The sequence below is a fragment of the Atractosteus spatula genome, chromosome 8 (assembly GCF_055471065.1).
Source record: "Atractosteus spatula isolate fAtrSpa1 chromosome 8, fAtrSpa1.hap1, whole genome shotgun sequence".
NCBI lineage: Eukaryota > Metazoa > Chordata > Actinopteri > Semionotiformes > Lepisosteidae > Atractosteus > Atractosteus spatula.
In genome coordinates, this window is record NC_142713.1 from 59,255,539 (window position 1) to 59,281,480 (window position 25,942).

General features: G+C 46.2%; 2 protein-coding genes across 3 annotated transcripts in view; one reads left to right on the plus strand and one right to left on the minus strand.

The window, feature by feature from the left end:
* Positions 1-12,847, plus strand: part of mpped1 (metallophosphoesterase domain containing 1) — a 52,547-nt gene extending 39,700 nt beyond the window's left edge. For both annotated transcript variants that reach the window (XM_088923155.1, XM_088923156.1), the window contains exons 5-7: positions 2,724-2,839; positions 5,505-5,618; positions 7,759-12,847. In XM_088923155.1, coding sequence (XP_088779281.1) covers positions 2,724-2,839; positions 5,505-5,618; positions 7,759-7,877 — 349 coding nt within the window. In that variant the 3' untranslated portion in view covers positions 7,878-12,847. The remainder of the gene's footprint in view (positions 1-2,723; positions 2,840-5,504; positions 5,619-7,758) is intronic.
* Positions 12,848-13,023: 176 nt separating this feature from the next.
* The window catches only part of efcab6 (EF-hand calcium binding domain 6), a 51,448-nt gene continuing 38,529 nt past the window's right edge, over positions 13,024-25,942 (minus strand). Inside the window, exons 19-30 of the mRNA XM_088923157.1 lie at positions 25,559-25,658; positions 25,066-25,184; positions 24,443-24,649; positions 23,979-24,134; positions 21,520-21,715; positions 20,030-20,221; positions 18,335-18,562; positions 17,785-17,997; positions 16,606-16,786; positions 15,496-15,680; positions 14,201-14,350; positions 13,024-13,547 (exon numbers count right to left, since the gene is read on the minus strand). Coding sequence (XP_088779283.1) covers positions 13,425-13,547; positions 14,201-14,350; positions 15,496-15,680; positions 16,606-16,786; positions 17,785-17,997; positions 18,335-18,562; positions 20,030-20,221; positions 21,520-21,715; positions 23,979-24,134; positions 24,443-24,649; positions 25,066-25,184; positions 25,559-25,658 — 2,050 coding nt within the window. The 3' untranslated portion in view covers positions 13,024-13,424. The remainder of the gene's footprint in view (positions 13,548-14,200; positions 14,351-15,495; positions 15,681-16,605; positions 16,787-17,784; positions 17,998-18,334; positions 18,563-20,029; positions 20,222-21,519; positions 21,716-23,978; positions 24,135-24,442; positions 24,650-25,065; positions 25,185-25,558; positions 25,659-25,942) is intronic.

Consider the following 25,942-nt stretch of genomic DNA (forward strand, 5'->3'; position numbering starts at 1 on the left):
ACCAAATAATGCACCAGCAGCTCAGAACTTGTCCCCATTAGAAACGTTTGCATCAGATCGTGAAATACAGCTGGCATCTGACTCAGGGCTGTGTTCATTAAGATCACAAGACTTCCGTTTTACTTTTACTGTTTCAAACCCGATTTTGCTTTTGAGAAATGTTTCATTTGGTGTGCTGTGGCTGTTAAAATAATAGCCTCAGCATCTTTGCACGTTGTGCAACAGCGCCGTGCCTTCTGCCCGACTCCCTGCCGACACAGGGGGAGAGACACACCTGCGGGTGTACAGTAGTGTCTCTTTCCTCTGGGACGTCCCAGCCGGCCAGCTCACTTTTAAACCTAAACACCCTCTTTTCTCCTCTTAGATTGCCTACACCAATAAAGCATTTCAATTAATGAGAAGAGGTGAGTCATTTAGCTACTTGCGCTGATTCACATAGGGACGGTGATAGAATAAAGACGAAAGGTTGTCTCTGTCATTGTGAATAAGGCAGAGGCAGCTGCTCTGGGGCTGAGGTGCAGAGGACAGGGGAGTGTGCGCGTCTGCTCGGTGTGCGCAGTGCCTTGATGGTCACATTACGATTCCTTCGAGCAGAGATGGCTGAGTGCTTTTTTATTACATGACTAAAACCTCATCTGCAGCAAGAGCTGGAAGAGGCCCCCGACATCTTGTGACTGAAGTCTTGCTGGGGACAGCGCAGGGGAGCGCCGAGGCCCACGCTCGCAGGCCCAGTCCAGCAGGCAGCCCTCCCTGCGAGAATGGGGGGGGGGGAATAAAACCGCCTGAGTCCACGCAGCAGGAGGCGTCCCAGTAAACAATCCCAGTTCCGAGCGACTGCACGCTGCAGATTAAACAGCCAGTTGCACGAGATCTCACAACCGGCAGCAGCGTGTGCCTGGCGCGGCGGCGGGAGATGGATCTGCTGTGGAATTGTTAGTGGCATGTTAATTTCTACACTGTCCGTCAAGCTTGCCTGTAAGCAAGCTGATGGGCAACAAGGAATTCCAGCAGGCGCCCGTTCCCCGAGGCCTGAAGGCTGGTATCGCCGCTGGGGCGGGCTCAAGGAAATGGATACTGGCGGAAATGGAGCGTGGCGCTCGGCGGGGGACTGCACTCGCCGCAGATGTGCCTGGGCAGGTGACCGAGCTGGGAGTCGGGGTGACTCGTTAGACTGGACTCTCTCTCTCTCTCTCTGCAGCCCCGCCCGGTCTGGGAGCGACGGCAGGGTGTGGGGCAGAGCCTGCGCCCCTCTGGCACGCCTGCGCCGCCTGTGGCCGGAGCGCGGCTGCGGCCCGCTGGGGCCATCCCGGGCACCGCCGGCTAGCGGCACGAGCCGGGCTCGTTCCCTCGGGGCCTGGATCGGAGCCCGGCCCGCGGGAGCCAGCGTGCGGTTGCAGCAGTGCTGACAGGACACTAGCCCAGAACAGGATAGCGGCCTGCTCCTCCAGCATTGCTGCTAGCCTTTTACAGAGAACAGAGCTGGGCTGCTGCAGGCCTAGGGCGTTGATTATCATCTTCGTAAAAGATCATCTGCAAAACTCAAAACTTAAGTTGTGTTACGGAGCACAATTACCCCCCATTCGCTATGCAGTATAGCAGGGGAAAGCTCTGGGGACTGGCACCACCAGTCACGTTTGTACGAAACCAGACAAAGTCATCTCACTCGGAGGCTTGCTCACGGATTTTCATAGCCAGCTGTCTCCTGTTTCTCCATCGCTGCCGCTTGCTTGGTTGTCTAGCTATTGCCAGAGTGACTCACTCTTCTCAGCGTCTAATCTACACTTGGACTCATCAAAAAATTCATCAAAAAAGATCAGTTGACTGCGCAGCGTTTTTTGTAAAATAAATATTCCAGAGGATTTGCGAGGCTTTCAGTGTTCGTGTTTTTCCACAAATTGATTTTAATAGACTCGGAATGCTTAATCCTAATCAAGCAGACTCCACAACCTAGCGTGCGCACAAACATTCTGACAGCCCTGCTGGATTCGTCTCGCATGGGGGCCAGGTTTCCTTGTGGCTCCGGAGGAATAGCTCAAGCAGAACGGCGTTGATGCAGGTATTTAGGACAGGTCCCCCCGAATCCCTGATGACCATCACTGCACAGTTCCTCCCGGCCGGCTGGGGGAGGGGTGGGCAGGGTCACAGTGTCTCTGCGTCTCAGTCAGATCTGTGCCTCCCACACTCCCTCGCCTGGGAAAAAAAAGGGAATTTTTCCCAGAGCAGTGAAGTCCTCCTACATACTGTACAGTGTCACAGAAGCCAGTTTGGCTTTTCAGTTGTAAGAATGTGTACTTTCACAAGCCTGTAGTTGCCAGAAGGCTCTCCTAGCGGCCAGAGACCAAGGCCGTGTGCTGTCTGTGTGCAGTAGTGTGCAGCCCAGGTCGCCGAGTCTTTCACTTGGCTCTACAGAGACGGACTGCTGTATGATCTCGAAGGTCCGCTGGGCCGTATGTCACGTCGAGCAGCTGTCGCCCCATGCTGCTCGAGCAGAGCTGCTGTTGGCCCTGCTGTCTCCCTCGTCCTGTCCAGCCGGTCTTGCTCGTCCTCCCTGACCCGACGGCCTCTCAGCAGAGCTGCTGGAGCAGCAGGGTCTTAAACGTTTTGTTCCTCTGAAAAAGGTCAGCAGGTCCCGGGATCCCCGGAGCTGGCTGTGCTGGCACGGCGGTGGGGTGGGTCCGCTTGCCTGCGTCCCCGTGCTCACGCGTGCTCTCGTCCCGCCACAGGCAGCCCTGGTACTACGGATGGGGGTTCAACCTGCCACGAGGACAGGCCCTGCTGGACAAGTGGAACCTGATCCCCGACTCCACGGACGTTCTCATCACGCACTGCCCACCGCTGGGTAAGCGAGCCGCGGGGCGCTCTCGGGGGGCTCTGGCGGTTTGAGGGATTTCTTTCATACAGAATGTATATAAACTTGAGTGTCAAAGACTGCAGGCTGTGGTGGCACCAGAGACGCACCTCAATCCTGTGCCACTGGTTCAGAAATGCTCCTGTAGGAGGAGGAGGAGGAAAAGCCAGGTGAAGTCTTGGCCTTGGGGCAGTGTGGTGGCTCTGTGGCTCAGGATCTGCGCCTGCGGCTGGGAGGCTGCCGGTTCGTATCCCGCGGCCGGCAGAGGAATCCTACTCCGTTGAGCCCCTGAGCAAGACCCTTAACCCCAACTGCTCCAGGGGTGTTATATAAACGGCTGACCCTGCGCTCTGACCCCAAGCTTCTCTCCCTGTCTGTGTGTCTCACGGAGAGCAAGCTGGGGTCTGCGAAGAGACAAATTCCTCATGCAAGACATTGTATCTGGCCAATAAAGTCACCTTGTCTTATCTATCTAAGCCTTTCCTGCTTTCAGGAAACAGCCCGTGACCCCGGTCACAGAGCTGGGGGTTTCACTGGCGCAGGGGGCTGCAGGGATCTGCTCCACCCTGCTGCGTGGGCCGGGGGCTCGGGGTGTTTTCCTGGGGTTTTACACCCCGTTCCTGCAGTCTGACACTCATCGCCTCGCTGTCGAAATACCTCATTGCTTTCCAGTTGCGTTTGTTTTGTTTCCGTTTTAGTAACTAGCTTAAGCACGGTAAGTAATTTCCTGTTCTGTGTAGCCAAGTGTTTGCAGTGAGCTCTTCCTAAGACTTGGGCATATGGAGAAGCTTCAGAAGACTAGCAGTGCATGAAAGGCGGCTCTGGCGTCTGTAGCCCAGCGGTTCTGGGCTGTTATCACACGCGGGGCGCTGCAGAGGAAGAGGGGCAGAAGCTTGAAGAGCTGTCGGGCAGACTCATGCAAAAGGGGGGGATTCAACTCCTGAGATCCCAACATTTGTGCCCTCTTATAAATTCTGCAATACCACTGCAGCAGTAGCCAAAGCCTCATGTTATGAGCTGCTGTTGCACTGCTTCCTGATGTGATGTTGGACGATGCGTAGAGCAGAGCTGTAGGATCGATGTTGTGTGAAAAGCTGAGGTGATTCCTGTCGATTCCCTGCTTCCACCTCAGTGTATCTGAACAAAAGAGCCGTTCAGCCATCTGGCCTGGTTGGTAGTTATCAGCTGATGGATTGTTCCAGGTGGTTCCTCACTCGCCCAGCCCAGTTGTCTCAAGAAGTGCCTCCTGTTCTCAGTGATGAATGCAGTGCCCTGCAGTCTCCACGCGTGCCCTGTGGTTGTGGTTCCTGTGTCGACGCCCTCCAGGATTTGGGATAGGTGTATCAAGTCCCCTCGCAGTCTTCTCTGTTCTGAGACGTGAATGGAACCATTCCTTCAGGATGTCGGAGTAGGAGATTCCCCTAAGGAATCCGATCAGCATCCATTCAGCAAAAACTGTGTATCCGAGTTACTTTTTTAATTCAAAGGACATCTTCAAACTGGGTAGCCTGATGGTGCTCTCCATTCTTTCAAGCCCAGTACCACTTATGAAAAATGAAATATAATGTGAACTGGTTCACTCCAGTTCACAAAGCCAGCCTAGTCTATGGCTTTAAAACATTATGTCTGCCTTTTTTTTAAAGACAACTGTTGCTGATCCCATAAAAAAAACAGCTTGTAGTGTTCTTAGCTGTTTTATGCTGTATAAACACACATATCTATCCCTGGCAAAGTGCAGGGTATTTCCTTTTTCAAAGACACACAGGTGAGAATCCACACAGCAGAGCTATCCTGTCATCCCCAGGAGCACAATCTTAATACGAACTGTGGGCATCTTCAGGCAGGAATAATGGAGAAACAAAGCTGGCAGAAGAACAAACTGGTAACAGTTCATTAGTCGCACCATTAGTCCAGTCTTGATGGTCGGCTGGCAGTGTGGAGGAGAGGTCAGGGCCGTGGACGGGAGAGTTGTGGGTTCGAATCCCAGGTGTGGTGCTGCTGTTTAACCCTTGAGCAGGAAGCTTCACTCACAGCAACGTCACTCCAGTTAAACGTCCTGCTGTATAGAGGGGACCCCAGGTCATCATCGGGAGACCCTTCTGTACAGTTTGTTTTTAACTGACTTCACTGGTTCTATCCTGAGCTTCAAAACTTACCCTGACTATCCTGACCGCCACCCCTCAGTCCTCCTTGATAGGAAATTTAACTGAACTGTATAATAAACAGATTCAGTAGATAAAGCTAATGAAATTGTACGCTGCATAAAAATACTCTAAAGGCCTCTATTAAAATGTTATTATTTCTAGTATTACTGAAACAATAAGTATCTAGCAATACCAGCAGTTTTTATGTATGTTCGTTGACAGGAAAATTAACTTCTTGCAATATTTAATTTCCAGTGCAAATGAAAAATGTGTACTGGGCTCCTCAGTATTGCCTGGCTTGTTCAGTAGCTAGTCATCAGTGGGGACCTGCAGCTTCATTCTCTAGAGCTGAGCTGCATCCTCAAACTCTGCTAAGTCTTCTGTAAGTCTCTTTAGCTCCAAAGCAGGTGCTGATAGAAAGCTTTAAACCTGCTGAACTGTGACCAGATCTTAAATCCCCAGCTCTGAAATAATATTGTTGGTCTATAACTGTCAATTCAATCTAAATCCAGGTTTCTTGGACTGGGTTCCGAAGAAAATGCAGCGTGTTGGATGCATGGAACTGCTAAATACGGTTCAGAGAAGAGTACAACCGAAACTTCATGTGTTTGGGCATATTCATGAAGGTAAAGAACTTTCTTACATGTGTATTTTGAACAGCAGATCAAGTCAAATTGAACTAATTAATTCCTATATATGGTGTTATTTAACAGATGTTCGGGAGGAGATCCTACTGTAATCTCACACTCTCTTAACTAAGTTAGGCTCTCCTCCATAAATTCAGCTTGGCAGCTGCACACAAATCAGCACACATTTTCTGTAATCCCCTTCACCTTTGCAGCTGTCTCCTTGGTTCATTCCTTGTAAGTGAGGGAGGGTTCTTTGGCCAGTACTGGCATTTTCTCAGCCAAGCCAGTTAATACCAAAGTATTAAATGCACTGTCTCTTTATATTCATCCTCTCTTTCATCATAATTATAATTTGAGCAAACTACAAGGGGAAAAAAAAAGGGGAGATTTCTTTCAGAAAAACTTCAGATGTAGCAGATATTGACTTTTCACTCTCTGTACTCCGAGTCTGCACACACAAACCAGTTTAGAGAGAGCCTCGGAATTAATTACACAACATTAGCAGAGCCCTGCAGAAAGCTGCAGGGGATACAGTGACACACAAGGGAAAGATGAGTGACACCCTGATTAAGTGAGAACTTAACCAGCCTGGAAGCTGCAAACTGCACATTTAGTCCACGATGGTGGCGTTCCGTCTGCGAGGAGCTTTTTGCTGCTATTCAGTGGTAAATCCACCATCAAGAGCCGAGCTGGTGATCTGCGTTTGGAGGGTGGGAACCCGAATGCGGACGTACCCCCGTGTTACAGGGGGAATACACAGTTTGGGCTCCGGATGGAGGCGGAGGTGAAAGGGCCCAGATGGCCTCACTTCCTCAAGTAAACGCAGCAGAAGGAAATATGTGCTGCCCTGTACAGGACCGACCTGTTGATCGTGCTGATCTTGAGTTTTTGTACTGCGCTCTAGACAGCAACATCCTGCGACAGCTACTGCTCGTGCTAATAAGCACCCCGGCAGAGAGGCACACTTTCCCAATCAAAGGTAACATGATTAGTGGAACGAATCCTTCAGATGGGAAGCGCAGGAAGCCACACCAGCGGCAGATGCACACATCTGCCACACGGAGGACGTCGTGACAGTCCGTCTGGTAGTGGCAGTTGGGATCCCTGCGAAACAAAGACAACAAGGCATGCAGAGCAGGTGGCTGGTCCAAGCCAGTAATCTACATGGCTCCGTCACTGCAGATCACGCCCACGCAGTTCTGCCTCGGGAGAGAGCTCTCCAAACCTGTCCCTCTTAGGGCCGTGCGCAGGCAAGAGGCCTCATGGTCCGAACAGGCCCGTTAGGGTGTCTTAGTGGCACGGTGGCACGTGGCAACACACCAGGCAGGTCGTGATGATTCAGTGGGCCCAGTGTCCTGCTCCCACCACCCTCTCTCTCCCTGCTGGTCCCTGGCCCGCGTAGGAAAGGGAAATGAGTGGGTTCCCAGCGTGAGGGCTCTGCACTCCCAAGACCTTGAGCCCCTGCGGCTTCTTTGTGCGGCAGTACAGTACGTCCAGCGGCAGATTCACGGCTACACCACTCCCAGTTCACACTGAGGCTGTGCTGATATCAACATGCTGCTGGATACCTCATGATGGTAGTGATAGGATCTTCGCAACATTGAAGTTATTGCAGTTTCCCTGTCCTGCCAGCGCTTTCCCCTTCTTCCTGTCTTTCTCTTGTAAGTGAGTATTGATCAGGAGGCCTGACGATGCGCTGCAGAGGGGCGTTGCTACACATCTCGTTTCGCTGTGGTCGCCTGTGTGCAGGGACAGACTGTCCCTCTCACCAGCTGCTGGGAGAAACAGTGGAGCAGGTCTTCACTGTGACTGGGGCATTTCCTGATGATTTGAAGGATTTGCCCTTTAAAGGAAGGGAGCAGACGGATTCATGCATTAGTATGGGTGCTCAGTTATGTTGCAAATCATTAACATTTGATAGTGATAAATTGTTCACAACTCCTGCAGAATGAACAGATTTAATTAGGAGAGTAATTTTGAAGTAGTTTAATGTCTAAGTATTGGTCAACAGAATCGCAATAAATACTTTAATATACACGCTGGCACACACGTTCGCGCTCGGTTCGCCGTGTTAGCGGAGAATCTGCGCGGACTCGTGGAGCGCGGTGCTGAGGACGCTGGTCTCTGTGCTCGGCAGGTTACGGTGTGATGACCGACGGCGCCACCACGTTCGTCAACGGCTCGGCCTGCACGGTCAACTTCCAGCCCATGAACCCGCCCATCGTCATCGACCTGCCGACCCCCAGGAGCACGTGACCGGGACGCCCTTCCCGTGGCCAGAGCCGGACGGGGCAGCCGGGTTTGCGGAGGGGGGGGTTGTAAATACGAACTGGGGGGTTCGCCGCGCCTCAGCTTCATGTAGCAGTAGATGTGCGGTGTTGTGTAATGTCGTGTCTCCTGTGGGCAGTCGGGCGCAGAGCCTGAAGGGTGCGGTCCAGTGAAAACGGATGTTTCGGTATTGGTATTCTTTTTTGTAGCACTTAAATCGGCTGACAATCTCTCATAGCGACTGCAAGTGATCGGGACTGATGGAAGACTTTTCTTTTCAGTCACAGTGGTACGAGCATTTCACATGGCAGCTTTGTAACACAGGTTAGGTGTTAATGTGCTTTTTCATATTTATTCTGTTTTTTTTATGTTGTTGACATGCATGAACTCCCGCATTCCCTGAGAGCTGAATGAACACCACAAGCATGGCGCAGCTCTGTGTGCGCGCCACGCGCGGCCGGGCCCAGATCTAACCGTTCGCCGTGCAGCCGCTCGGAAACCGCCGGAGGGAAGCGGCACCATGCAGACGAGCTCGTGTCTTTAAAAGGGAGCGCGCATTCCCAGCTGATCCGACAGGAGACTGAGACCAAGAGACAGCCGCCATGAGTTACAGCAGCTCCCGTCTAATTCACGGGAAGTCTTGTGCGCTGATGTGAAAAGAGGCGTTAGTGGTGTCGATCATTCCAGCTCCCAGCCCCGCAGGAAGTGAAAACGCACGTTTTGCTGCAACATTCGCAGAGCTCTGCCGAGGTGACAGACCGAGCTGGGCCAGTCTGAATGAATCCACAGCACTGTGCAAGACTCCCCAGTGCCATAGATGGCTGGAAATAAATGCTCCTAAATTGCCTAAGTGCAAAGCTACATATTGCACTTCTTAGAATTAGACCTGTGTTCAGGTTTCGATGAGCCTCATGCCATTAAAGGCCAAGAGCGTACAGATCAGAGCAGTCAGGGACTGGGCAGGAGCTGCCACAGGGCTCCATTCAAAACAATGTCAAGCGCGTTGACGTGTCTCCCTGAAGGCTCATTAAAAGTTTCTATTAGCTTCCAATACTTTTGAAAATAAGTTCCAGGCTCCTATTTTTGATCTTGGAGTAATTTCTCTGTGCCTGATAAGCTCAAGTATTCAGCCTTTCATCATCCATCACAGTGTAACATTGCCAGCTTTCCAGAGCTGGGCGCCCTGCACAGCAGATCCACTGTCACACCAGCAGGGTGCGCACGGTTTTTCACCCATTATTGTTCAGAATGTCGTTGCATTTGGGAAAAGGATAGTTTCTGGAACATCTTTTCACAACTTTAAAATAACCACACAAACAGAAACAGAGCTCTGGAGTGCTGTTTTCTGACTATATAACAGTGCAGGTATTAGCTGTCGCTCAGGTGTGTGTGAGTGTGTGTGTGTGTGTGTGTGTGACGTGTGTGTTTCTAATTAAGGGAAAAAAGCACATGTTTGCAGCATCTGGAATTGTGTGTGGTTCTTGATTCGTGACTTGTTTATGGAGCAGACCAACTGAATTTCCTTGCGATATCAGAGTAACGCAGTTGACTGAAAAGTGACTGGTGCAGTGAAGGGTGTAAGATAGCAAGGACCCATCATGAGGAAATCTGTCTTTGAATCACTACAGGCAAGTGGAAGTGGGCTTCTCCGTCTTTAAAAACAAGGTTTGTATCGGATTGGCGTTTCCCCAGACTCTGCAACAGCGCAGTTCTTTGTACCATCGTGCATTTACTGTGTGGCCGTGCACGCTGCACATTTGCAAAAGAAAAAGGTAATGTTATATAACTGATGTACCTTTTAACATCACAGTGTGTTTTTTCCTCCAGAACTGAGGCATTTTTAATGGGAGATGATGGTTCAGAGGCATCCCTCTCATCCTAGCATTAATCCCGCATCAGCGGGGTCCGCTTGTCGGCACGCCCGTCTCCATTTGGTGGTTTGAACCAAACCTTTGAGCTGACGTTGCCATTAAATGTGACCGAGAAATACTCCAACCGGCGCGTCGCTCCGCCTGCCGTCGGAGTGGAGGGGGGGTGGAGGAGAACAAAGTAATGTAGCCAATTCATAGAGGGGGATTATTAGGAGGCATGGGAAATTTGGCCAGGACGCCGGGGTTACACCCCTACTCTTTTCAAGAGACACCCTGGGATTTTTAATGACCACAGAGAGTCAGGACCTCGGTTTTACGTCTCATCCGAAAGACGGCGCTTATTTACAGTATAGTGTCCCCCTCACTATACTGGGGCATTAGGACCCCCATGGACCGCAGGGTGAGCGCCCCCTGCTGGCCTCAATAACATCTTTTCCTTAGTTTTTCCCAGGAGGTCTCCCATCCAGGTACTGACCAGGCTCACACCTGCGTAGCTTCAGTGGGCTGCCAGCTGTAAGTTGCAGGGTGACATGGCTGCTGGCTGATCGTTCAGAGGCATCAATGCAATAAAATAACTACAATGAAAGAACCACCCGGAGATTAATCCTACACAGTGGAAAGCAGACAGAAGAAAAAGAAACAATCTGGCTGAAGAATGGCCAGACTGAATACACAAACCAACTGTAAGCACACAGGACAGTTCAGTGGCCCAGAATGCATAGCAAGTGTATTGCCATGAAAACAAGCTAGAGTCTAAGAACCACAGTGAATGAATTGCACAAATTAAAGATGGAGGCACACCATGACGTTTCCTCAGCACAGTCACCTGTCTGATGTTGAGCCTCCTGCTCTCAGCTGTAGAGGCGATGAGAGGTGTGTGCGTACGTGCGTGCTGAAGCAGGGGCACCTGCCCTTGTAGTGTGATTTCCCCCATCTTTGCTGACCAAGCCACCACCAGTGAACAGATTTTTGGAGGACTATCCTCAAGCCAGCCACCTGGTTCCTGGATCTGAATGTTGTTTTCAAATGTCTCTCTGTGGACTGACTCAGTTAAATGGTCTCACAAATTTACCTTCGTACAGCTCCCGTGCCTAATCCAGTTTTTAAATTTAGAAAAAGGCATCCACTTCAGAAGGTAAATTGGCTTGTAAAATATTTCTGAAATGTTGTAGAACGTAGCAGTTCATCTGAGAATTTAGCTAAGTCCTGTCAAAAGAAATCACTTTACTAGATTACTAAGTGCTCATTGGGCAATGAATTCTCACCAAGAGCTGAATTTTAACAGAGCAGTACCTGGTAATGAGTAAATGACATGTATGCTGTTTTTGTAGTTACATTCTTCGCACAAGTTAGACATATAATACAGTTGCTTATATTTAAGCCATAAAATAATCGGGTTTTTTTTTAACACAAAGCAAATTTTGAAAAAAATATAGTCACAGCAGAATCATTGCTCCTGGATGTATTCTGGGAGAATACAAAATGTAATACTGTATGTCTGGCATGTACATAGACATAAGACCTGACGTCTTTTCAGGGCTGTGGGTCAATATGTTTTCTTCAGCAGCGAGCAGAGCATAATTCACCCCCCTCCCCAGCTGAAATCTCAGTGCTGTGTATTGAAATTAGCCTGGTGGCTGCTGGATCATGGCTCAAGCTGAGAGTGACTGGGATGCCCTGAGCAGCAGTGGGCACTGTTCGATCGCGGGCAGGGCCAGGGTCTGCCAATCTCGCAGCGGTGCAGCAGGTCCCGTGACTTGCCAGGTGCCGGCTGGCTGTCGGTCTGTGACGAGAGTGCAGGGGTGCACTGGTGTGCCTATCGGGGCTGACTCTCCTGCAGGGCGCTCCGGAGCCTGCCACGCCTCCTGAACAAACTGCTCTGATGGGTGGGCACGTCAGGCTCGTGTGCCTACAGCTCCTGCTTCTCAGTTCCCAGTTGGGTAGGCACATCGTCAAAAAAATAACCAGTACATACTGCTGATCCTGTCCCTTTCAAAGTGCAAGCACAGCAATAGCTTGCCGGTTCTGGTTCTACACAAACGTGTAATCCCACTGAAGGGAAACTGGTTCTCTTTTTTCCACCTGCATCTTCTCCGTGCTGGGTCGGTGCAGCCATTGGGCTCCGTCCGGCAGGTTGTGTGAACCGGGAAGGGCAGGCGAGAGGGTTTCAGCGTAAGTGCCGGGAGTCTTGAGCAGCTGCTGTAGTCATAGCAGCAGCTGAGAAAGATCTCAAGGCTGCAGCTGCAGCTTGGAGCAGATGCACCGGAGATGCAAAAATCTAGCAGAGAAAGTGTATAAATTGTTTTCTTAGGATTTCTATGAAAACGACAATGATGTGAGTGTATAACTGAAAATGCATTTTGATTGTATATTTTCTTTTACTGAATTGCCTGAATACTGAACTGTGTAGATTGTGGGGTTTCGTTATGCAGGTCTGTACAGCTCCTCTATATATTCCACTTTCTTTGGTAACCAAATGTGTTTGTTGCTGTTGTGTTTCTGGTTTGTTGGGGCATGCTGTTCTGGAGTCAAAAGAGACTTTTTCCTTTGGCAATATTAATGTGTTGAGTGTTTTCTTTTCATTATACTATGGCCAATACTGCTTTAATGTAAAAATCCTTAAAAGAGCATTGACAATTTTTATAATGATCTGCCATACATATTGTGCACATTGAAAATATCTAGTTTGAATACATATGACAGGCGAATTTATTCTTTTTTAAAATGAGATGTATGTTTCTGCTGTTTTGCTTTTTTTGCAATTGCTTTGAGCAGTCGTGCATTTGCACTGTATAGTGTTCAAACTCTTTTATTCTAGAATCCATCTCCTGCCTTTTCTCAGAATGAGGTTTCCAAGTACTGGTTGCTTGATCTTATTTCTCTGTGTATAAGAAATGCTGGTTGTGGGACTGAATGTCACTTAGAATTAGATTTTTCCCAGTAGAATTCCATTTTAATTGCAAGCATTTAGCAAAACGTTTTTTTTCTTCAAAATTTACATAAATCATTAACGTTTCTTCCCTTACCATCAGATAGTTAAAGTACAAAGTGTACATCGTCATACCAATAAATGAAAGAAATATAGTCTGTCGGCCAATGTTTTTTTTTCATTCTGATTTAGGGTTTAGTTTTCCGTGACGCTCGACATTCTGGGGTGTCTGTGTGTCCACTCTTTATAGCTGTGTGTTTTCTGACCGTATGTTAACATGGCAGTAAAGTGCCTTGTACAGTCTTTAAAACAAACAGAACCTGAAAAGGACTGAATTCACAAACACATATATTTTGGAGGAAAAGTAGTTTTCAGTGTCATGTGACATTAAAAGTTTCATAGACGCATTACAAAAGTCACAACATAAGAAGTCAAGTTTTAAAAAACTAGAATCTCATAATTTGGTCTCAAAATTCTATATATTTAATCATAATATATATTTAATTTCTACCAAGCTACAACAAACAAGCATCACTACATAACCTTTCTGCATTGTAAGAGGGTCTTGGTGAGAGACAGACTTGTTCAATAGTGCTGTCTGCTGGCTGTGAACAGCATTGCATTTTCAGCTGAAAACGTAAAATACACTTCTATTAAAAAAAAATAAAAAATGATTATTATGATAAAAATATATCGAAAAATAAAATCACTTTATTTCGGGGGCGGGAGGAGCTCTTATCCTAAAAATGCCCGTAAGAAGTCGTTATAGGGTATTTTCTCCGTCATGCTCTTGTCGAAGAAGGCGGTGAGGTGGAACAGCTCTTCCTCCGTCAGGTTCACACTGTGCTGCTTCAGCACCTACAGGAATAAACCGGAGAAAAGACACACTGGCTCCAAATTCAGAGTGTTTCAGGCTCAGTCCACAGCACACCAGCATCAGGGCTTTCTGCTGGTGAGCCTGTGTACCCAGCACTTTGGCACAACATGTGTCTTACAGTACGTACTGTAAGTCTACAGAATCAAAGATCAGTCGAGATAAAGATAATGGTAGTTGTTTCTGTAGATTCATACTGTATGTATTTTAATTACTGCCCCAGAGCTGTTTAGGGAACGTTAGTCCGTGTAAGCAATAAAGTGTGATTCTGAGGTGTGAAAACCAGTTTTGATAACACTCTAGAATACAAGTGATCGCTTTGTTATAATATTTTCTGGACCTGTTGTGTATTCTTATAAAACAAATTAAAGGACGAGAAAATCCAGAATCTTCAATTTAAGTCTACTAGTATATGGAGGAGATTAAATTAAAAATGTCTTCATCACTAACTCCACCCACAAGTATCAAGGATACAAAGGACCTTTTCCAAAACCTAACAATGTATTGTAGGAAATTAAATCCGCCTTATAAGTGCTGGTAAAATCAGAGCAGGAGAGCTGGGATAATTCAGGTATTGGGTTGTGATCAGCCTCAGGGGAGGCTGAGGCCGGTTAGAGGAAGAGGAGTTTTCCAGTACCTTCCTGAAATCCTGCAGGGAGACGAAGCCAGCCCTGCTTCTGTCGCAGGACGCGAGAGCCTGCCTCATGGGCCTCCAGGCCTGCAGCACCTGTCCCCGGATCCGGAGCATGGCCTCCACAAACGGGCCGCTGGGCGTCCCAGGACTCCTCTTCAACGACAAGAACACATCCCTCCCGTTATCCTAGCACTACTGTCTAACAGGACCTGGCCATGGTCCGGAAAGCAAACTGCAGAGTTCCCAACTAGAGGAAAAAGAAATCCGTCGCCCCCCCAACACTAACCAGATTTAATGTCTTAACTGTTCAGCTGTATTTTTTTAGAAAATTGAAATACTATATAAATTAATCAGAACTGAATAAACATAAATTAAAATTAAAACAAATCTTAAAATTCAGAATCCTGGAAAGTGTTCTCTTACTGTTTTGTGAACATTAAATGGAATCCATACGTTTTCACCTCACAATATTCAATATTGCAGCCTGCTGTTTTGATTGAGTGCTGGTATTGATTTTTGACTCAGCATTATCAGTTGTTTGATTGTATCCAATTCTCCACCCACTTTCAAAAACATCCTAGGCAAGTCTAGGGCTGTGGAAATTAGACAGAGTCTGACCCCGCAGGCACAGGGCATTAGGCAGGACACACCCTGGACCAGCCCATCACAGGACACACACACAGGAACAATAATGATCCACAGCCTGACACTGCTGGCACAGGGCAAGACACACTCTGGACAGGACACCAGTCCATCACAGGGCACAGGGCAGGACACACTCTGGACAGGACACCAGCCCATCACAGGCCACAAGATAGGACACCTGGCCAAGATGCCAGTCCATGGTAGAACACACGCCACATACACAAAGTGTACAGTCTGGAGATGCCAAGAAAGCTGGACAGCATGTCTTTGAACTGTAGGAGGAAAGTGGAGCTCCCACAGGAAACCCACAGTGCCCAGGGAGAGAGTATGGAGACCCACAAAGAAGGAGTCCAGGACAGAATCAAACTGGAACCCAAGAGCTGTGAGGCAGCACAGCTGACTGCCACACCATCAGACCTTCCTTGCTCTTAATAAGACTCAGGCCTCCTGCAGCAACATCTGATCTGACCTGCTTGGGAGACTACAAGACATGGCCACCTGCAGAGTAATTAGTTGTGTGACACGCTGCACAATCCCACAGTGACAAACAGGGGTGTTTGTGCCAACTGAAGGAACAGCACATCACTCACTGAAGTCACTGCAGGTAAAACTCACACCCACAGTACCATCTGCAGTATAGCGACAGTACTTACCGGGATTCTGGGCTGCTGGACTCTGACTCTCGCAAGTGGGCTCTTCTCCTGTGGCTTCAGAGTGAGAACAAAGTGGCGAAGGAACTCGGTGTAGGAGAACCTGCTGTTGTTCTTCATGTCATACTTCAGCGCCAGCTGCCCAAACTCTCCTTGGGTCATCTTAATGTCACAGCTTTCCATCACAGCTGTGACCAATGAAGAAAAACAACTATAACAGCTGTTTGAGCCTGAGTGTCCGCAGAGTCACTTGAATTCCAAGGCTAACGAGTGGAGCCTGACTGAAAGCTACATTGTTCCCTCCTCATGCAAGCCTCTTTTGGAGTTTTCATGGATTTTCAGGTCGGATATCAGCTTTGCCTGATGTATTTTGGGTCAGTGGACACAAGCTGAGGTATTCATACAAGTGTGAAAGAGATGGCTTTTAACGCTCATGAAAGAGCTTTCTTCACCAAGCAAAGCAGAAGGCATCAAAGAACTACCACTTAAATCATTTTCAAAGAAATACTATCACCCCCGACAGGCTACATATTTGCAGGTTCAGTACATCAGCAGAGTTCTGGGATACTTGGGAATTATCTGCGTCCTGATTGGCTGTCATTTTCAGTCACTACTATATTAATGCACAAATAACAAGGTCAAAAAATTCCCCATGACTAACAACTATCATTACACCAGCCATAATGAATCTGATCTTTGTGATCACTAGGAACAAGCTGCCATCAGTAAACATGGCCACCCCCTGGACAAGCTGGTGTGTCATGTGTCCACCTATGCACTGACGTCATTAACCGCACGTTTTCCTGTCACAGCCCACTTCATCCATTTCGCAGTATACTACTGTATGTTACGTACAGTCTTTAATTTCTTGGGATTTTTTTTTCCCCAGAGAATTTTTTTTAGAAACATACGGTATCGTCCATTAAAACACACGTAAACATTGCTGCGATTGTACATAACTGATTCCTTTCTATCTGAAGAACAGAACAAGGAACATTCTTCCTGAGGACCACATACACTTATTCATCAGGTCTTCATGCTCGCTGGATTGATCGGGGTGGATCTATACTGTGCAGAGAAAGTGAACATCTAACAGCCATCCTGAAAACATACCCAAGAACTCGGGCACACTGATTTCTCCAAGCCCCTCAGCGTCCCTTTCTCTGCACTTCTTGAGGATCGCCCTCCAGGATCTGTAAACCTCTGCCTTCACTTTCTGCTCGATGGGCTCACAGTTCAGCAGGGGTGTTGACCGGCCTCCTGCTGTAGCTGGACGTCTTACCGTTTCCCTGGACTGGAAGGCAAGGGACAGGGTATTGGGGTCACTGAGAAGAAGATGAATTAGTCAGGCATCCCCTTAATCCTTAGCTGAGAAAAAAAGCACATGTGCCACGCGCAGCCCATCCACCTCCAGGACCCCACAGCGCCCCCCTCAGGCAGCCCACAACATCAGACAGCATCCCATCACAGGGGAATTCAAGACTGCCCAAGTCCCTTATATCACTGTAACAGGCTCAACATCCAGATGAGCCCCACTCTGTGTATGAACAGCACACAAATTCAGTTCGGGCAGTAACCATCATGTGTGTGACCTGGCCCTAGCAGTCCTAAAGCTCTGGCCATTCATAAGCACGGGTGAACGATGGATTGCAGCTGCAGGAGTGCTAACACAGACTGTGTGCTTTCTCTCAACACATTTTAGAAATGATGAAAGGCAGTTTTAAAGGAGTGCTTGCTTCTCTCTGTCAGTCCACCACTTTCCCTGTGGCTTGATACAGAAGATAACACAAACATAGATAAGGAAGGGATTCAAATCAACAGCACTTCTTATTTTCATACAGCAAAATTTCTTCTGAGGTTCTAACTGCATGGTGTGACAATGGAATAATTTTGATCTTAAGATCAAATACACCATGCTTTTGATCTGACAGAATTCCTCAAAGTATGGTCTTTTCTCTGGACAGCTCTGTGACACTGATAACAAGATCAGAACAGCTGGGTCTGGAACAAGCTACCCAGCTACCCGCTGGTCTCTTTCATGAAACGACTGGATGAGATTCTGGAATCCATTAACTACAAATGACCAATTAACTACTAACGAGGCTAGATGAGCTGAATGGCCTCCTCTTGACTATAACTGCTCTTATGTTCTTAATGACTAAACATTGGCTGACTTAAAATTTCCCTTGTGTGGTATCTTCCGATACTTTGACAAGCCTTGCAGAACAGCAACATGGAATTACTGTACAGGAGCTCCACAAGCTCCATGCTTTAACTCTGCAGAATCTTTACCTTTTTACAGCCAATGGCAGAAGATGCCGTCTTGGGGCGTCTGACCGGTGATGGGGTTCCTTCTGTGCACTCTGCAGGGAAGGGAGACGTCCTCTCAGGGCTGTCTCTACCAGTTGGGCTTGGGGGTGCTTCTCCACTGAAGTGCTTCAGGAACTCCCGGTAGTCCAGGTTGCCATAGTCATTGACAGGCAATTGGCTCCACAGGTCGTTGAACTGGGAGGAAACGGAGAACGGCTCTGTTACAGCCGTAGAGCTGGTGGTGGATGGATTGACTGCTTACCTTGAAATGAAGGTTGCACAGGGTAGCTGTGCATGTTGGCTTGTTTACAAAGGTGCGAAATACTTGACTTTTCTGTTTTTATTAGATGACATACATTTTTCAGGAAATCGGACCAAAATTAAAATTACCTTTGAGTAAAAACTAACATTAGCCATTTTAATTGTTACACGAGAACAAATAAATTTGTTGCCATAAAAACGAAACAATATTTGATTCACAGGTCACCTTCACACAGAGTTACCTCGAACTGCACAGAAAACACAAGTGTACCTGATCATCCGTCAGGCGCATGAAATGCCGGTGGCAGATGTCCCTGAAATCCTCTTTGGAAATGACATTGATGTGAGCATAGTCCAAATTCAGGATCTCCCTGCTGATTGTGTACAAGCGTGCAGTCACCACTTCTCGAATGCGGCTCAGAATGTTCTTTGTGGACAAAGCCTGAGTCTGGACGGGCCTGCTGAACTTCTCCACCTTCTCTGTCCACTCATCTGTGGTCTTCCACACATACAGAAACATGTGAATCAATTACAAAAACGTCCTCTTATTTTCCTCTGAAGGGGTACACTGTACCAAAAAAATTTCTACAAAAACTAGCAACTCGGCTGCTTACAAAGTATAAGTAAAAAAACAAACTGTAAGTAGCAACAATGGACTGTTAGGGAGCATTTGAGGAGAACCGAGCTCTGCTTGGCCACTTCATCAGGACTTGACAACTCTGTTGTCTGTCTGATCATAGAACATGACGGAAAAGCTAAAAACCGAAATACAGTAATCCCTTGGTATACGCAGAATATTCTGTGTGTCATTTTACCTTGCGTAACCCCCAAAAACTGAGTATCTGTGGGTTAGTGGAGCATCTGTGTGCTGCTACGTGTGCTGGCGTAAGAGAGCTTTTCATGAGAAGAGGAGAGAGAGCAACTCTCTCTTTGCCAGTAGATGTGTCTGCAGTTTCTATTAATATGGCTCCTACGTGTACGAGAAGAGTGAAGAGTCCAGTGTTGCTAAGCGATCTAGATCCATGATGAGCTGAGAAGAAACACAGTGCTTGATAAGTTGCGTAAAAGACAAAGTGATAGTGCTGTTAGTTGGTTGTTTGGTGCTAATTAATCTACAGTACATACAATACCTTGTACATACAATAAAGAGAAGTGAGGCAGCTATCACAGCAAGTGTATGAAGTGAACAGCAATGTTACCTAAGGTGTCCTACATGCCATGTGACCCGATCTACAGTAATAAAGGTAAGAATTATGGCAGAAACCCATTTTAAAAACTATCTATACAATATTACTTCCAAAATATATTGTGTGTTCTTTACACTGATGCTATAGTTTTATATTAATTATAGGTGAAAAAATGTGTGATATATGTTAATAGGTTGAACTGTGACTTCAGCTCCCTGAAACCTGTACTTTCCATAAAGTCTTAACTTTAGCAACCATGACCTTGCCTCCTGCAAACCTTTTCAGGAATGTGACCCTCACAGTGGGCAGGGGATCACTGCATATTTTACAGAAAAGGATGTTACACAGGTTAGACGTGGGTATTTTTAGGTGTAAGTTGAAGGTTCAAGGTTCAGTGGCCAGAGACAGCTGTCACCAGATTGTGAGTGCAGGACTGAGATCAGATGACAAGACAAGGGCGAAGCTGACCAGGAGGACTCAAATGACACAAATTCACTGTTCAGTGGCCCCTATTAAGTTGCCAGTTGCAAGACAAGTGGGAGTAACCAATCTGACTGTTAGATCAGAGTAAGGAATAAGCTGCTCCATCACGTGCTGGAAGGTTATACGTTGGCATCTTTCAGGAAACATCTGGATGGGATTGTCAGATCAGTGGTAGCTACTAACTACCAAAGAGACTAGAGGGGCTGATGAGATTCCTCTCTCTTCTATTTCTATCTCTTCTTACTTTCTGATGTGAACAAAGGTTCCAGATTAAGAATGACTGACGGCGCGCTTACCCCCTGGTTTATAAAGTTGAAACAGCTGAGGAAATCCTTCCAATCCACAGTCCGGTCTCTGTTCACTTTGACCTTCCCCAGCAGGTGCCTGAACTGCTGGTCGGAGAGCTTGAAACAGAACTGGTCCAGGACCCGCCGGAACTCCAGGGCTGTGACCGTACCACTGCCACTCGTGTCGAAGGCAGCGAAGGCCTGGTAAACAACAGCAAGGAAACTGTGAGGCGTTTTCACATTAGACAACCTTTTGAGCAAGACTGCTGCCCTGGAAAGTCATGACTCTGGTGTGTCTTGCGCTTGGGTTGTGTTTTCTGACGGCTGTTGTTGGTTTGGAGGCATCAGTACTGTTAATTACTTGTAATAGGTTGGAACAATTAGTGAAAATAAGTTGCAAAATAATTGGGGAAAATCAAATCAACTCAATATCCTCTACAAAGAAATGGTTTAAAGAAGGGCAAGAGCATTAAAGAGTGTGTGTCACACTCTTGTCCATTGTGAATGTACACTCCTCCTATCTATGAGATGCCTCTGGTTTCCCAGGTGTAACAGTAACAGATTCAGTCACCCTCACTGCAATATTTCTCTGAATGTAAAGTAACTCTTATATTCCATAAAAATATTTTGCCATCTCTGTTGGTAATGTTTGTCTACCTTGTATTGTTGTATTGGATTGTGCCATAAAACAAATGTCTGGTAAATTTTCACTTTTTCTTCTAAACTCTTTTGATGCAAAGCTCATATGCTGTGGTTTGTTGATTACAGTACTGTTATTGGAAATAACTTGATTCTATCAAATTATTGAGTGTACAATATTTTGATTTTAATTTTCTCTTTACTTGCATATCAGGACAATAATCTTTATTTTATATAGCAAATTTTATGATGCATCATTTCAAGATGCAATTTGATTTTAAAAAAGATGGAATATTTAAGTTTATTCTTTACATTTACATTTATTGCAACTTGCATCGTATCTGGCTCAGACTGAAAAGGTGCAATACTTACAACAATGTAAGAGCAATACTGTACAAAAAGTATGTCAACATCTGCATAATACCCGAAAAATACTTTGCCAGCTCGTATTTTCCATGCTGGGCAAGACATTCAGTCTACTATATGAGAAATACGTACTCTCAAGAAATGTTAAAAAATGCCAATGTGAAGATTTTCATGCAGTATGTTGCTCTTAGCTAGACTAAGATGCTGAATTAGTTACACAGTTAATTAATACTCCTACTCCCCTAAAATTACAAAGATTATGTATATAAAACAGAACTACTGCATGATGTTCATCAAAGTTTTATTAAGTTTTACATGTTGTAGGTAGTATAAAATTGATGTTCAGTCTAGAGAAAATAGATTCCACTAAAAAAATAGATTCCACTACAGAACAGGGCAGTTTCACTATGACATTCAGTATCGGAGTCTGGATGTACAGTGTGCTGTCCTGTAATGGCTGAAATTCAGTAATGATTAAAAGAAATCAGCCTCACCTTTTGAAGAGTGTCATATGAGTCTGTGACCCTTTCTTTTATTTTGGCTAACGCCTTCTCAGGGCTGTATTCGTCAAAGCTCTCTGTCCGAGCAGCGGGCTCTGGTCTGCCGCCATACTCCAAAGCTCCACTGCCATCAAACGCTCGCAGAAAGTCAAAGTAGGACAGTTTGCCCTCATCTGTTCTGATTCCATGTCTGAGATATTAAAAACAGGTCATACAAAAATGCTTTTATCGGACATAAATGCTTAATCAAGTGTGCCAGCTTGTGTTAGTTGTTCTAGATAAGGATTTAAATAATGTATACAGTATATTGCATAAATATAGTATATATATATAAATATAATATACTACCTTGCAGATGGTGAAATGTGGTTTTGTGAGAAAGCCACCATGTTGGCTCAAAACAGTGGTTACAGTGGTGTGACCTTGAGCCAAGATGGCTGCCTTTTAACTGGGAGAATCTGCAGAATTAGACACAGCTAGTCTGAACGAGTAATTGGCACTCAGAGCATGCAATTCTATGAGAGACAAAGAAGCTCTTGGGATAGGCTCTTCTTGGAATTAACCACTCCTCTGGGCTAATTAAGAAGCTTCTAAGAGCAGCTAGGAGGAAAAGGTTACTCTTTGTTGAGGCTCCAGAGGGAGTCCTCTTAAGTAATGGATTGGTCTGGTTTCCAGGCCTGTGGGAACCAGTGGAGGATGCTCGAGAGAAGACAGCTGAGGCTGTAGCGAGGCGCGTCGCGGTGCTGGACAGGTGGAGAGCGGTACTTCAATCCTCAATGGGGTTCAAGTGCATTGCCGAGTAGTGGGACATTGTTTAGCAAGGTAACAGTATACCTCCTCCCTACAGACAGGAGATGTACAGGGCGAATTCCAAATACTCCCTGTGCCTTAACAGCAACAGGCTGAAGGGCTGCTGTGTCAGGGACACAGGTGTGTGTTGCTGAGAAGTGTCCCTGGTCAAACAGGATCAGTCAGAGAGGGAAGACTTGAGTTGAATAGCACAATGTGAAGACTGAGAACTGGTTGACACAGAGTTAATCCAGGTCAATACTCCAGTGCCAGGTGGATAATGAAGACAGAGAGTAAAGAGTTAGTGAGGAGATATATTGATTTGTGTGAGTATGAGTAAAGCCAAGTGAAGAGCAGATGGAAGACAAAGAAACAAATGACATTTTATTCCATGCTAAGAAAGAGAAGAAAGGAAACACAACGTTTCGGCTGTGGTGTCTTCTGGTGTCCACCAAAAAAGGCTCCACGCCCAAAACGTTGTGTTTCTTTTCTTCTCTTTTCAGCGTGGGATAAACTGTTACTTGTTCCTTTGCAGCCTCCGCCTGCTGAAGCAGCTCCCTACTTGAACTACTAGATGGATGACGTCTGTGCAGTCTTCTCCAAGAGGGGAAAAACAATGAGGAAGAACTAGGAACCCCAAGGGAGTCCATAAGATCAGCACAGACCATTAAGCTGTGAAAAAAGACTGTGGCAGGTCCCCAACAGGTGACAGTACCCCGCTGGATCTCCCTTCACCCTATTTCTGCGTTCTGGAATGTCAGCCAGAGAGATAGTCTCCAGTAGCAGGACAGGAGCACTTTGCAGTGTGTGCACCATCACGACTGGGAGGCCAAACGCACTTGGCCAGTATCACTCAGGAGCCAAACGTGCAGCTGGAGATGATCAGGGATTAGGTGGCAGAGTGGATTCTTCACTTGGCTGGGGCGAATCTGCCCGCTGCGCGGAATGACTCGTGAGGAGACACATCAGGAGGGGCACCACTGCCTTCGTGGGAAAACCGAAATGGCTGGTCTCCGATCTTGTGCAGGCACTGATGAAGGAGTGCTAGCAGGGGAAACTCATAGAGTAGTACCCCTGGTTATTTAAATACCAGGCTGTCTATTGCTACCAGACTCCTGTTGTCATAGGGGAGCACCAAACTTCATAGATCTCACCACACTTACTGTTTTCTGTAAAACATTTTTCAAAACCACCACGCTAAGATTTTCAGCTCTGTGCGAATGTACTTTATCTTACGAATGCACACATCACAGTTATGTGGAATAACTACTTCTCTGCACAGGAGATAATCGTTTTATCCAAAAGCTCCATATAAACCACTAAGGATATGTTAGGACTTCTCCACACGGGCCTCTGCTCACACAGACAGGGTCTCAGCTCATTCCAAGGTGACTACCAGGTCCAGGAGCTCCAGTATGACAGAAGCCCAGGGTGATTGAGGCAACAGCAGTACGAGCACCTGGCTCTGAGGGACCAGCCATAGCAGCAGTACCAAAAGTGCAGGAAAAGTCAATGAGGTGTTTGTTTTTGTCTTTATGCCATTTTCCCCTTTATTGCAATTACCTTTGAGATATGTTATGGCTTGGGGAAGCCTGCATTTTCCACTGTCAATGAAACAGTGCATTTTATTATGTGATTCATGTTGTCACACTCAGTTCTTATACCTGTTAAGAAGATGGATGAGCTGGACTTCATCCGCTTGGCAGCTTTGCACCTTCAGTACTTTGTGCAAGTCTTGAACCGTCACATAGCCATCGTTGTTTCTGTCCAGTTTGGCAAAGGCTGTACTGAAATCCTGATAGAAATCTCGGATGATATCTCTAGACAAAAAGGAAAAGCACAACAATCGTGCTGCTTGGTCACATACTGTTTCTCTCACGTAAACACACATTAAAGACTTGGATGTCTTGTCTTATATCAGCCAACACTGCTTCAAGCAGTGCTACTGTATATTGCTTTGATACATATCCAGTAGCAGGCAATCAACACAATCTTAAACAGAGGTGGAAATCTTACAGCATTATCTTACTGGGACCCTCCCCTGGTCTATAACTGTTCCTGTTCCCTTAATTGTGAATGTGGAAGAATATATACAGGCCCAAAGGAGAGCGGTCCAGACTACACTCACTTCAGCTCTCGTTCCAGCTGCGCTGTCTGTGCTGTCCCCATGCACATCTGCTGCTGCTGTCTCTTCCTTTGCTCCAGTGGGCTCATGCAGTTCTGCTCTACAACGCCCCTGTCCACCGTCGGGCCACTGTCAACTGAGGAAATCTCCACGCCCAGCTTCTCCAGGAACTCAGAGTGCGTGAGGTAACCTTTTCCTGCTTGGTCATACCTTTCGATATCATTACAACATGATTAGTTAGACACAGGTCATAGGTTATGCTGTATTTAGAAAAAAGCAAATATTTCTAGTTGTACTGAATTCAATGAACTGAAGGGGAACTATGTCATTTGTGAAAAAAATCAATCTGCTTCTGAACATTATTCATATTTTTTTCATTAGGTTATTGAACTTCTGACAATCACAAATCAGAAAAAATATGGTGCATAGTTGCTCAATATGAAATCAAGCAATCTCTTAATTATTTTCATTTGTAACGTAACAAGTGTTATAGAATGTTTTCCGTGTGCAAATGTTTCTTTAGTTGTACAATGCTCTTAGTAATTAGGAATAGTAATATTGTTTGCAGACACTACCAGAACACATGTGCCAAAGGTTCTATTAAAGAGTTTTGCTTACTGTCTTACCATGACCACAGTTTTTCAAATTCAGCAGGTGTGATGGGCAGGACAAATCTGTATAAAATGGCCCTTAAATCCCTTTTACGGATGATGCTTCTGCCATCATGATCAAATTCACAAAATGCCTGCACAGAGGTATGAAACTTCATGCAAATTAATTCTATACAACAGAGAAACGATCACTGTTCACAAATACAACAGGTTGTATTTGCTTAAATTTCAATTACACTTTCAGTCATAAATCTATGATTTATGGCAACCCTAATTTAAGTTTAGGTTATTGAGCAGGGACAGCGTGTAGCTGCACCAGTGTTAGCTTAAAAGCTCATTTACATTTGTATTACTTTGGCAGGAGACAGCCAACAAGACACAAAAAGCATACTGGAATTCCTGCTGTTAGGCATCAAGAGATACTAAAGTAAGCTATATAATGTCCTAGCACCTGGCACTGATTCTTTGTTCTTTCTCAGCTGTAAGCCAGCTGTAAGACCAGCCTTACCTGTGAGAGGTCATGCCACCTGCTCTGAGCCTTTGCAACCAGGTAGCTATGGACTTGTTCACAAACCAGTTCAGGATCAGCTTCTAGGAACTGCTTGGGCCTTCATACAGAAAATAAACATTGTAGATGCTTATATACAATACAGATTTTTTTTTCTATTTAAACAAAGTGTACTTACAGATACATAATGTTATGAAGTGTCTTCAAGAATCCAGATACAATGGGTAACAACAGGCTAGTGTCAAGATTTCCAGCTTCAAAGCAAGGAGATATTTGCTGAGATGTAGGGGTAGGAGACTCAGTGATCAAAGCAATTGTCAAGTTTACTTTGGTTTACTTAGTTAATTAATCTCTGGGTAAATGATTAAGTGTCCATCAACAATT